We start from the raw sequence: 13,426 nt of genomic DNA, 5'->3' as shown, positions 1-13,426 counted from the left end.
AGTGGCTGTGATAGCAGTACAAGTATGACAGTGCAGAGAATAGTCCTGGCTTGGACTATACCTTGGTGTCATTAGCTAAAAAGAGCTGAGTCCCTGTGGAGCAGATTTTAAGCAGCTTGCTCCCCATTCATAGTAATCTGAAGTGATCACAGAACAAAGCAAAGCTGATCTCCCATTTCCTAAACTAACTTAGCTTTGATCTTCAACTTCATTTCCCCAAAGGAAAAAAATATATATATCTGTATCAGGATTATTTATTTTCTCTGGCAGCAAGTTTCTCATTGAATCAGAGCAGCTTGGTGCTGAAATCATGACAGTGTTTCATCAGTGTTACCAATTTTATAGACTTCAAAAGTGAAATAGGAAAGGGAAATAGAGGAAGATGCTTCTGGTTTATAGGGTAGTTTCATTTTTGCAACACTGCCTGTTTTAAATAATGAATCGAGTTTAATTATCATAACAAAACGAGAAGATGAGAGCCTAAGACAGGCTGTTAAATTTGTATGGATTTCTGTCTGGTGAAGTTACTTGTTGGGCTCTTTTCAAGGGCTCGTAGGTTTAACAGCTTTATTTGGACCCAAGAGGAGTGTGTTGCCTTTCCTCCTCTACCTCTCTCGGAAAAATCCCAGTCTTTGCTGGGATTCTTTGCTTCTGGTGGGGCCATGACTAAAAACCATCCTGGCTTGCTTTGGTAAATTTTCCCTTTCTTCCTCATACATTAGCATTCCCTGAGTATATAATGTGTGGACCTCTTGCATGAGATTCCTGCTTGTCCTTTCTATCTGCAGCTTGCCCTTTGTCTCCAGCACAAGCCTGTCCAAATGAAAAAGCTCGCAGCACCCCCTGCAAGTAAGCAGTCCTAAAGGTGTCTCCAGGTGGGCTTTGCTTGCTCAGCTGTGGCCTTTCCCAACAGGATGAAGGAAAACAGCTCGCCTTTTGCAGGAGCCCCAGTACCTCTGCAGCAGCTGTTCCTCCTTGGACAGCCTTGCCAGCACCACACTGGCAGCCTGAGTGGGGAGGCTTGGCAAAACAAGCAAGCGCGGTGAGGCTCACCAGCCGTGCTGGAGCTTGGCAGGGACCAAGGTGAATGATGTTGAGTAGCTGGACATGACCGTGTTTCCAGTGGGCTGTGTAGATCACCATCTGCTTTAGGCTACATTGAGCATCTCACTTCGGTGTGATTTGGATGCCCAAACTCAAGTTTTAGTCTTGCCAAACAGCCGATGAGGAGACGGGGGTGCATGCAGAGGAAAGATTCATTCCTGAGTACCTAAGTAGTGTGAATGCCCCCAGTGCATGCCCTTTTTTAGGACTGAGGGCTAGTAATATAGGGGCAGTGGGGAGAGGAGGGCGAATCTTGCCCTTGTAAAGCCAGAAGTGACTTGGGCAGAGCAGAGATTTGCAGCTCCCTTCACAGGAAGAGCAAGGAGAGCACCAGACGCAACACCTCTGGGTGCAGTGCTCTTGCTGTTGAGTTTGAGCCAGCCCCATGTCTTGTCCTCCCATGCAGGTGGCTTCATCCCAGCACAGACCCCTGGAGGTAAATGAGAGTGCTCACAACAAACCCCATATTTCCAGTTCTTCCAGTGCTGCTGCAAATACTTCTCATACACTCTTTGGCACATGAGGAACGGGGCATCTCTTTTCAGCCTAGAGAGTAGTAGAGAGCAGGATGACTGATGATACTGTTTTTACCATGTGTTTTTCTCACTTTACAAACCAGGACCCCCCTCTGCTCCTCGGAGTGCCATCTCAAATGTTAACGAGACTAGTGTCTTTCTGGAATGGATTCCCCCTGCTGATACTGGTGGAAGGAAAGATGTGTCTTATTATATTGCATGCAAGAAGTGCAACTCACACTCAGGTCTGTGTGAGGCATGTGGCAGTCATGTCAGGTACCTCCCCCAGCAAACCGGCCTGAAAAACACCTCTGTCATGATGGTGGATCTGCTTGCTCATACAAACTATACCTTTGAAATTGAGGCAGTGAATGGAGTGTCCGACCAGAACCCTGGAGCCCGACAGTTTGTGTCTGTAAATGTAACCACAAACCAGGCAGGTAAGTGAATCTTTGACCTGGGGAAATGTCTGGGGTGGGAGCCCAAGCCAGTTAGACCCAGTGCAGACATCCCTTTGAAATGGATGGAAGTCCCCAGCATGGAGGGCTGGACTGGGGCTTCTTCAAACATGAGTGTGTGTGGGTAGTTGTGTCTCATCGTTTATAACTGTTGCAGTCTTCAACATGTTTCCTTCCAGCAGGACACACTTTTAGGATTTGTGGCTTTTTCCATTTATGCTAAGCTACTTGGCGATCCCTCCACTTTGCATTTTGGTGTATCCACTCACTAAACTAGAAAGAAAACAGTTGCCTCTCCTGACAAGAAAGGGAAATTTCTAGGAGTTCATTTTAATTCCATATGCCAATGGTTAAAATGTCCTAGCTTTGCAAACAGTTACCCTAAGAAAATTGTTTTGAGTGACTTTAGGAAATTTAATCTCTCTTATGTACTGTAATGCTGAAGGAGCTGGACTCAGGCTGGTGAGATATGGTACGAAGTCACTGCTTCTTCAACAGGGTAGGGGTGAGATGTCGTTGCATACTCTGTCCTTGATTTTGCCCTGTACAGGCAGAGTTCATGTAGACTGGTTTGGTCCTTTGTCCAGAGCTCAGATCTGTTTGTCCTTCCTTTGCCCAACAGTTGAAAATTGCTGTCGCCTTGGACACAAGCAGGGATTTGCCATTGTCCCAGGTTATTTGGAGGTGTGATTGGAGGGCAAAAACATGATTGCATCTCCTTCCATGCACATCAACACACTAGGCACATCACACAGCTTTTGCAAGCCTTGAAGACCTTTCTATATCCTTCTTCTCATGTCCCTCATTCCCAGTGTTTGGCTGTCTCTGCCTTTGCATACCTGGCTTGCTTCCTGCCATTTAATTCAGGGCTCCCCATTGGCACTTGTCTGCTGCAGAGCCCTTCCAGGAATGTGACTCGGTGGCATTTGGGACCATGAAGGCTGTGCAACCAGATCCCCAAGGACCCTCCTTGTCTTCTCCTTACAGACCAGTCTTAGCCAGGAGGGGTGGTGTGGCATGCAGCATAACAGCTAGATGGAGATGGTCAGATCCTCACTGCAGAGCAGAACAAGCCTACCTGGAGCAGGGCTGCTTTTCATTCCTACTCCCCAGGTGAACGTGCACGAGCTTGGCAGCCAGCAGCCAGAGAGTGTGATTGCATTGCAGTTCATCAGATGCCTGTCCTTGGTAATTAGACTGGACTGTTGAAGTGTTGGACAAATCAAATGTACCTCAAGGAGAGGAAATAAAGGCATGCCGGGGTTGCTGCTGATGGATGTGGCAGGAAATCTCCTGGAGGAACATCAGTGGATGGCAGTATGACACCTGCTGAAGGCACCTGTTTAATGCAGATCAGTGGGTGTCACAGTCCTAATGCTGTTTACTATTTTACTGTTGTGAAGGCTGCTCTGTTGCTGGAAAAGGCATATTTTTCTGTTAGTGGGTTTGCATTGGTATTTCACTCCTGGCATTGGATTTTCCCTGATGTGCAGAGTTAAATCCACATAAACCTCAGTAAATGTAGCTGCATGAAAGGAGATGATTCATTGCTGATCAGTGCAGACAGTGAGGAAATGGTCCTGGTTTGTGAGTTATATCACAGACTTCCCATAGTTACAATGGGATTTATCCACATAGCTGCCTTCCTGTGCATCAGGCCAAGAATAACCCCCTTGCATAGTTATCACCTCAAACCTTGTATTGAAAGATCCATTATAGGAAATGGTAGACCTGTGATAAACATGGCTCAAGCTAAGGACAAATGGGTAAATGTACCTTCTGGTTAAGTCTCACTGCTTGCCCTGGTGGAGCTGCAATTAAGGGAGATGCTAACAGATCAAGCCATGAGTATTTAACTTTCTGTGTGGTGTTGAAATTACATCTGTATGCTCTCGTATTTGATTCAACAGGAAGTTTAATTCAAACCTCTGTCCAAATTGAGGAGTGGTGACTGGATTTTGTTGTGTCTCTGGCTCACCCCACCACTCATTCAGGAGGAAAAACAGGCCTGTTTTCTGGAGCTGTAGCATCAAATGTGCTTCCTAGTAATGTGCTCTTTTCGAACTCCCACAGGCGATCATGGGTTTGTCCATGCCAGAAATAAAGCAGCTGTAGAGGAGGGCCTTGCAAATCAGACTAGCTGCCAAGCATGGAAAGTGGATATCTGTTTTCTTAAGGTGCCTTCAAAAAATGTCCTTTGAGGCAAGTAACAGAGGTGTGCAGGTGGAGTGGCCCATGCCTGCCCATGCCCAAAGATGCTGAATGTCTCTGAAAAAGCATCACCTTCAGCTATCCTTTCTCAAATAAGAGCAGGCAAAGCACATGGGGCTTCAGGGAGTCTCAGCCTGGTCATCTTCTTCCTGAAATTACCACCAAGAGATGCAGATCTGGGGCCTCATTCTTTCCCTTTGCCCAGGTTTTCTGGTCATGTGATTATACGTTAATGAAGACTGATGTAATGAAGTTGAGTCTCTAAAGGCAGCAACACAAGGCCATCTGCAGCAGTAGGAGAAATCCTGCTACATGAACTACTGGCTGTGGAAAATGAAAAAATTGCATGCTATGAGGTAGGTCTGGCTGGCTCTGGGAGTCCCACTGGCAACTATTCACTAACCCAGCACTGCAGAGAAATGCCAGGATCTGTTTTGTTGGTTTGGCTTTTGTCCGTTCTGGAAAGACTGTGCTAATTTCAGGACTGCAGAGAACGTGCAGGGAGCAGGGAGCAGGGCACACCACCTCTTCTGTGCATGGGAGCTTTTGGCAGCAGAAACTATGTCCGATTTGGGCTCTCAGAGGGATTGCTTCCTGAAAAAATGTATTTTTTGCCAAAATAATTTGCCCCTCTCTGTCTCTCCCCAGCTTAAAATAATGAGAAAAAGAATTGTCATTGACAATCAGGCTGACGTTTTCAGACTGATGTCATTTTTCTGTAAGCTTTTGAAATCAGATTTGGAAATACAGCAAGGAAGCAACAATGTTTTGTGGACAAGAGGATGGAGATCAGCTGATCTCAGCTGGTGACCCCAGCACACTTGTGCTCCTCCATTCCCTGGGGACTTAGCGATACTTGGGGTGGGACAGGTCCACACAGGACACAGTGGCATTAGGCTCTGGATACAGGGCTCATTCCTCCGTCACCCTCTCAGAAGTCAAAAACCTCTTGTTTCTGTGGGATTTTGCAGATGTTTTCTGCTAGAAAACATATATCTAGAAATGGTGAGCAATGCCACAAGCCAGGGGAGGTGGAAATTGGGCTGGCCTCTATCCTGACTGTCCTATAGCTCTTGCAGCCAAATAGGGGACCTTATTCCCTTTGCAGGCACATGGGTTGGTACCTGGTTCTCCCCTATGGGATTGCTGCAAAATATGTTCCTAAGGGACTTCCCAGCTGAGATAGCAGGGAGCCATCTGCAGTGCATTCTCACAGTGCATTAAAAAGTGTGCATGTGGGCTGAAGCCCAGTGAATAATTCATAAGTGGCAATGATAGGATTCAGTTAGCCATCCTTTTCATGTTCATGGTTTTGCTTAAGTTTCCATATTCTTGAAACTGCCACCTATTTGGATGGCTCCCAGAGCGCAGTCTGTGTGTGCTGCTAATACTGAAGTTTGCTTTTCAAGTGACAACCACGTGCCAGTTTTTTTTTCTCAGTGATTTCACCAAACTGGATGATTAAGTAATGCTGTCACTCTAGACAAAGATGTGCATCTCCCTTGAGGTCTTTTGTCTTATCTGCCCCGTATACAGAAAGCACCTACCATGACATCTTGGTCAGAGACGTGTGTCTCGTAATGGGTCCGTAGGGAGCAAGCAGTTGTGATTCATGGTTGCCTGCCTGCCCGTTGTATCATTGCAAGAGCACACTGGGAAGACGCGATGTTTAAAACCTTTCTAGGCTTAAAACCTGTCAGCCTGAACAGCTGAGCAATTTTCTTTGCCTTTTGTTTCCAGCATTTCCCATGCTGGGCATGGCTTCAGGCACAGAGCTGGCCTGGAGGTGGGGGGTGTGAGCGTGGGGCAGTTCTCCTGCTGGCATCCCAAATGCCACAGACTCCTCTGCACTTGAAGATCTTCTCTGTTTGTGTTTTCAGATAAGCCCCCTGCCTGTTTTCTGTTTGAAAAGTCAGAAGCTGGCGTTCAGTCCCCTTCTGTGACCTGTATGATATGTTTGAGCCTTTTGGGGAAGGAGAAGAAAGATCCAGACATGCTTGCTAACAGTCGAGGAGTTAATATGTCTAATCCCTCAAGGAGTCCACATGCCTGAGGCCAATCCAAGCTGCATCCTGTGGCACTGCTATGCTGTTTAAGCAAAGGTGTTGGAGAACAGGACCTGGCAATCTGTACTGCTGCAAGGGAGGCATGGCTAGGTTCTTGCTTGACCCAAAAAAGATGCTTGGAGAAGCTGGGTGGCTCTTGAAGCAGGGTATTGTGCTTGGAGCCATTATCCTTATTCTGTGCAGGCTGGGATGTTTCAGTGGCAGGAAGCAAAGGAGAAAGTGTTTTCCTTGGCATTTGGGATACACCAGTCTTTGGGTGATTTGGAAAGGGAAACTGACAAAGTAGAGCTTTGTGCAGTCCTATGTCAGCAGCTGTGTGCCCTTTAAACCAATAGCCTGCAGCCCTGCACAGTCTGGGAAGAAAACATCAGAAAATAATGAGGTTGAGAACATGGCTGTGTTGGGAAGCATGTTTTCAGAGACTGTCTTTGGAAATGGACAGGTTCAAGTCCTGTAAGTTTCAGGATCTGAGGGTTGCAGAGGTGTTTGGTTTGGCTTGGGGAGGGGGACAGCCTGCTTGTTTTCTTTAGGAATAACAAAAAACTTCTGAGAGGATCCTTCAATAGATGCAGCATATACATGGGCAGCAAGACTGGTTTTGCAGTTCTACTTTTCAACTAGAACTGCTGACCTAGGGCTTGCAAAAGCTTGAGCAGATGCTTGTTTTAGTAAACTGCCTTTCCATAGCTAGGGTAGTGAGCAGGGCTTGACTGTCAATGTCCATTGTAACAATACTTGATCCACTGAGCTACATCATCTTCCCAGCAATGGTCAGTGCTGGATACCATAGAAAGGGTATGAGTATGAGGCAGACATGTACTGATACTTCCTTAGAGCACTCTCCAACCTCTGGGGACAACCTTTGTGTGCTTTATTGCCTTTAATGGATTCTTCTCCCATGAATTTGTCAAATAATTTTATGAACTCCTGGAAAATTTTAGCAGCTGCAGGCAATCATATATGAATTCAGTATTTCTAATAATTTAAGCTGTGCTTTAGATTCACATTGGTCAGAAAGGAGCTATTAGTGGCATAAATAGAGGGTTTAAGTCTTGCAGTTGCCTGTCATTTATAGATGCTGCACTAGCTTCCAGTGTGTTAACACAGGTGTTACAGCATTTAACCTGGAATGATGTACACTTCAAATCTCCCACACCAGGCTGGGGAAATACAGGGGTATTTTAATAAGCAGAGGTAAACTAGTAGTGCCTCAAAGAGCACAGTCTCCATTTAAATCTGGGTGCATCCTGCACCATAATGTTTGGCATTGCGATGGCAGGATCCTTCTGCTGACTGTGAGCAATTCATGTCCAGGGAGATGTGGAAATGAATATCAAGCTGCCATGGGGGGTTCAGGCAGGAAGAGAGAATAATTTCATTTGTGAAGGCCTGTGCATATGCTGGTAATCAGCTTCAAGAAGTATTTTGCTTTATTTTTGAAGAGTGGTGATATGTAATCAGACAATGCAATTGGAGGTAGTTAAAAACAAACATGCTGGCAGAACAAAGTAAAATCTGAAAGCTGGTGTTGCACGAAAGGGGCACGGTTTGATTTTTTTTGTGATGGCCTCATTTATTCTGAGTGCAAAATCTTCATCCACTGTCCTGCTCCAGAGTCGAGAGTTCATCTTAGCCCAGATGGCTGGGTGTCTGCTACCAAATGAATTATGGATCAGCTGAATACTTTACAGTTTTATTTACAACTCCCCAGTTGATAATTGCTACTTTTTCCTAGTTTGTTGCAAGTGTTTTTTTTATACTTGGAGTATTGGAAATTCATGCTTGAATATTGAAAGAATTCTTTGGAATATGAAAAAAATATCCTTAATATTGCAATCTGACTTTTAGTCAGAGGTAATATTGAATCTTGAAGTATGTGAGACAACCCCATTGTTGATATATAAGGATATTAAAAGATTAAATGAAAAGCATCTTTCTGCATCTACAGACAGACCTTTCAATTTCAACATGAAATGAAGACGTCTTATTTATAGATGAAAATAAAAATAGTAAGAAATAGTGTCCCCATTCACTGCCCTCTTGAAAAAGGGAAAGAAAAAGGTGCTGAAGTTCTCATTATGAGATTCAACCAATGACATACATCTATTACATGTTGTGCAGCAAGGAGCGTGCAGGTTTTACCATCTCCCAGTGGCAGTGAGATGAGTATCTTTATGGTAATTAGTCTCTTTCAAAGCATGCTACTTATGAGGCATTTGCATGAACTGTGAAAAGCAAATGCCAGGTTACGCTTGTGGAAAAATTATCCATGGACTGCACACAGGTGGTGCCATGCAGCTGGGTACCAGGGAGCACGAGCTGCGCATTTGAGTTGCTGCAGCCAGCAGGACTGATCCTGATTCCTTCATGACACCCTGGACCCGTTGGGATCACTGCCAGCAATGTAGCCTCAGGCTTGGGGTAAAGTAGCAGAGATTGGACAGCCTGAGTTTAGATTTTTAGGGGTGTGTGAGGAGCAAATATTCATAGAATCACAGAATCCTAGGGGTTGGGAGGGACCTCGAAAGACCATCTAGTCCAACCCCCCTGCCAGAGCAGGATCACCTAGAGCACATCACATGGAAACATGTCCAGGTGGGTTTTGAATGTCTCCAGGGAAGGAGACTCCACAACCTCTCTGGGCAGCCTGTGTTTTTCAAAAAGTACAGAGCAGGCTGTGCTGCAGTCAGATGTGGCAAGAGCTTCACAAGGTCAGAGCTTTAAGAAATTTGTGGTTTTTGCAGAACATCACTGGTGTTATATTGCAAGAGTGATAGTGCTGGTTTAAAATTTTATTTCTCATTTTGCTGGCATATTTTTAAAGAATTGCCAAGTAATCTTATATTAATCTAATTCTAATCACCTTAAAACACAGTCTTTGGGGCCAAGGAGTTCTCTTTGTATTGAACTGAGCACAGTACTTGGCAGAGAGCAAAAGTAAAGCATCTAAAATGGTTTAACTGCCCAGATGACATCGATGTTTGTTTTTTTCCCGTGAATGCAGCTTCTGAATTTTCTAATAAAATCCTCTTTAACTATTTAGTCTCCATCTACAAGATGGTAATTCCTTCGTCTGATATGTTAATTCTTTTATTTTAACGTTAAAACTAGTTTAACATTTTTAACATTCTGCATAGATGATGCTTCTGAAAGTGCTCTTAAGACACCAGGAACTCAAAAATAGCCAAAAATCATGTACAAATACTTCCAGTGCTGTTAGAGAAATTGCAGGAGGCTCATGGGCGTTTCATAAATATTGCACTTGCTCTCTGGCTGCAGCTTCTTTGCCATACCAAATAAGCTCTTTATAGTAATCTCCCTCAAAAGTTAAATGTAACAGAGGTGGAGCCAGAGCAGTTTGAACCATTTGAGTTTCAGTAGCTGAGCAGTGAGTGAGCTGTGCTGCAGAAGAACAGTTCTCAGGGTATAGCGACTCCACAGGGCATTTCTCCTTTCCCATGCGGCTGTCATGCTGATCATATGAATTTGAATTAGTATCAAGGCATAAGTACACATGTACTTGGCAGCTCGGACAGATTTCTGTGTGTCTGAACATGCAAAGCACATGCTGGGCAGAAAATTGAAGTTTTACATGGTATCTGTGACAGCTTTGTGAAGCTCACACTGGTCAGGTGCCTTTCACCCTTTCTGCCCTTGTACCAAATTACATGCTAGCCAAGCCTACATTCAGGGTGGCTCTCTGTGCTGCAAGGCCACCCGACAGTTTTCTGTCTTTGTTTTCTCCCTGCCTGCTTTCTTTTCTTTGAGCCCAACCTTTCCTCAATATGGAGTTTGTAATTTACCTATTTATTTGTTCATTTGGCTGGATTTTTTCCTCTCGGTTGCTAATTCACCTGGTGTCTGTACCTGTGGGACAGGTTGGCTGCTTTATCTCAAGAAGGATTTTGCTGGATCCAAACTGAGCTCCAGTTCACAATGTATATGAGTTAGAGGTTCCCAATTAGCATTTTACAGTATCAGGCTGAAATGCTTATGCCCCCCAGATTGCTTGTTACTGGAGAGGCATATTTCTTTTGGCACTTGTGTTTCTTGCAGAGGGTTAATGAAATAGCAGTAATAAGGCTGGCTAGTGCTTTATTCCAGCTCACTGCCCATCCTCTCCTTGCTGGGGGCCAGGGGGGGTGTGTGGGCATGGACTGCACTGGAATGGAGAGTAATTAGCAATTGCAAGGTGGCAGACACCCTAGCAATAAACCATATTTCTTCCATTGTGACTGGGCCAAAGTTCACCTACATACAAATACTACAGAAAGTTCAAGAGTTGAAAGCCTGTAATTAAAATGCATTTCAGATGCGCTCGTTTGCTGGCGTGGTGGAATTTTCTTCTGCATCTCCTGGTGATGGAGGGGCAGTCCTGATCAAAGCGAGTAACTAATGGGATTTCCGGCCAGATCAGTACAATAGAAATCACCAGAAGGAAAATGTTATTATGAGTTTATCTTACTGCTTCTTCAGACCTGCTAATTTTTAAACATACAAGGTTGATGAAAAGGCCCTGAAGGAATCAATACGGGACACCCGCTGGCATTGGTGGCGCCGGGTGAGGGTTTTTCTGCTGCAATGCAGCAAGCCAGGGCGATGCATTGCTCTTTGCTGAGAGGTGCTGAACACGCCAGCCTGATCCTGTAAGTGCTTTGGCTTCGGCAAGCCTTAGAAGCAGTGTGGCTCCATGGAAATTGATGGGAAAGTTTGCAAACAGTTGAGCTGTCCAGGGTGGTTAAGCTTGACCAGGGGTGGTGGGCAAATCAAGTGGTAGAAGGGGCCTTTTGCTACTGACCCCTTAGCTCTGCAGGGCCTTTGGCAGAGACAGACAAGGATGCCTCAAAAGCAAATATGCAGATTTAGGTGGAAAATGCCAATGGAGGGCAGCAGCACCTGGTCACTGCCTTCCCAGCCACACACACCTCAATTGCCCATCGTGCTTCTGCATCCTGCTGTGACAAACGTGTGCATCTTTGCTCTCTGCCTGAAAATGAGATGAAAGGAAGCAATGTTGAATCAGGTAAAAACAGAAGACTTAGGCTTGTCCTCCTTGCTTTACAGGACCCTGTGTTCAATTCCTTCATAACTTCTTCCCAACTTCATGCAGTCTGTCTCAGTCCAAGGAGAGAAAGTGGTGCTCAGCCAAGTAGGTTATTAATTGCATTATCTCCTGAGTTGATTTTCAGACAGTTCAGCATTATGTCAGGGGACTGACCTGCACCGCACTGTTTTCAAGTCCAGTGTTCTGCCATCCCCACGATGGGTTCCTGCCTTGGATCATTAAACCCCGCAGCTCTGTGATTCTGCCTTGTTCTCCTGAGGAGTGGCACCAAGAGCGTGAAATCGCTCGCTGACCTTGCTGGGGACTTCTGGTGTGAGCCTCTAAACACCTGGCCATGCAAGGACAATTTCCACAGAGAGGTGCTCTCACCCAGTTCAGTAAACTGGAAGACTGTTGCTGCAGAACGACTGGGTTATTTAATTTATTGTACATCTCTCTGTACCAGGTGCAACTTGTTCCCTGCAAGGAGATAGAAAGGAGCTGGAGGATGACTGGGCAAGGATGCACATGAGGGCACAGACCCATCTCTACATTTTCCAAAATTGCAGACAACAACTGGCAAAGCTGGGTGTGCGTGAAGGACAAAATGCCTGGTGCTTTCTGCAAAGGTGTTGCACCAAACCCTCTGCTGTGTGTTGCCTGAGCCTTCAAGGAGGACTTCTGCTAGAGTTAGATAGCCTTGCTGGACTCTGAGTGCTGTTTGCGACCCCTGCAGAACTTCTCCATAAAGCAAAACAAATTGCTGTAAAGTAGTTTAACAGTTGATAAGTATCACTTGTGCTCAAATAACAATCATGCGTCTGTTGTGGCCTCATACCATTCCTATATCCTCTGATGTTAGTCCACAAATGATGACTGCTATTGTGCACTCAGATCGTACAGTGCTCTTCAGTTCTTCATTTAGGATGAAATACGGAAAGGAAATACATGGTCATTTTGTAAATGAATGCAGGAAATAAATGTGACTTGTCTCGGCTTTCTTGTATCCTGACCTGATGGATACAGCATCATTGGATGGGGTGCCTAATATTAGTAAATTGCTATTTCATTGCCTAAAACTTATGCACTGCTTTTCATCAGGGCGATTTTTCAGGCATCTCATTTGTTGTTGGGCAAACTGAGGCATGGAGGTGTGATGTGAATGGCTAGAGGGCACACACCAGGGCTGAGACTCTTCTTGCCGCTCCTCTGCCGCTCCTGACCCCCTCCCATATGGCTGGAGCCCTGAGCTACATTGGAGATGTTTCCTAACCTGTTTGCCAAACTGACTTTAAGAGGAGGTAAGAAAGGCTGGTCACAATCCACCAGACATGGACTGACAGGTGGGTTGTTGGATTTTGAGTTTGTTGGGGTTTTTTTTCTGAATCAGTTTCAGTATTGCTGTGGTTTAAATTTCACTTCAGGAGGAAAAAATAGAAATGTCAGCCAATAGTTGTCCTGGTTTAAGCCAGGATGAGGCAAATTTTCTTTTTACTGACTTTTTTTTCTTCAGTGAACTCTTTTTTAAGCAGCACACTTGCTGAATCTAGCAGCAAGTTTTCCAGCTAGTGGACTGATAACACCTGAATGTTTATAAATACTGCTGAGAGACCAAGGACACTTTGCTCTGCTTGTTGGATCTGCTGCTTCAGACACTAAAGGAGCAGAAGGCTTATACCTACAACCCTCCCATAGGGGAGACTGGACTAGACAGATGACAAAATTGGTGAAACAAATTATTCCATCTATATACTTACGTGGGTCTCGGTAGAAATTCAGAGATCATGGGAGTTAAGCCTTCCTTCTTCTTCTTCTTCCTCTCTTCCATTAATGGCTGGTGTCCAGGAAGGACTCTGTCTATCCATCTCCTTTTATCTCTAGACCTATGTGTCCCTCATTCTCCTGACTCCTACCTGTAGCTCCCTCTTTTGCTATTTCCGGCAGCAGTCTGGGACTTTGCAGAACTGCTCACAGCTAAGGAGAGTGCCGTGGGAGTTGCCAGGGGTGGGGAAAGCTGAGAGGGGTTTT

At 45.2% G+C, this 13,426-nt stretch overlaps 1 protein-coding gene across 1 annotated transcript in view; it reads left to right on the top strand.

Annotated features, from left to right (window-relative positions):
- The window catches only part of EPHA5 (EPH receptor A5), a 160,913-nt gene that overhangs the window by 75,791 nt on the left and 71,696 nt on the right, over positions 1-13,426 (top strand). The window contains 1 exon segment of the mRNA XM_010009013.1: positions 1,724-2,059. Coding sequence (XP_010007315.1) covers positions 1,724-2,059 — 336 coding nt within the window.

Source organism: Chaetura pelagica, unplaced genomic scaffold (assembly GCF_000747805.2).
Source record: "Chaetura pelagica isolate M959 unplaced genomic scaffold, ChaPel_1.0 scaffold221, whole genome shotgun sequence".
In the NCBI taxonomy this organism is placed as follows: Eukaryota; Metazoa; Chordata; class Aves; order Apodiformes; family Apodidae; genus Chaetura; species Chaetura pelagica.
This window is presented reverse-complemented; position numbering and strand designations above follow the sequence as displayed.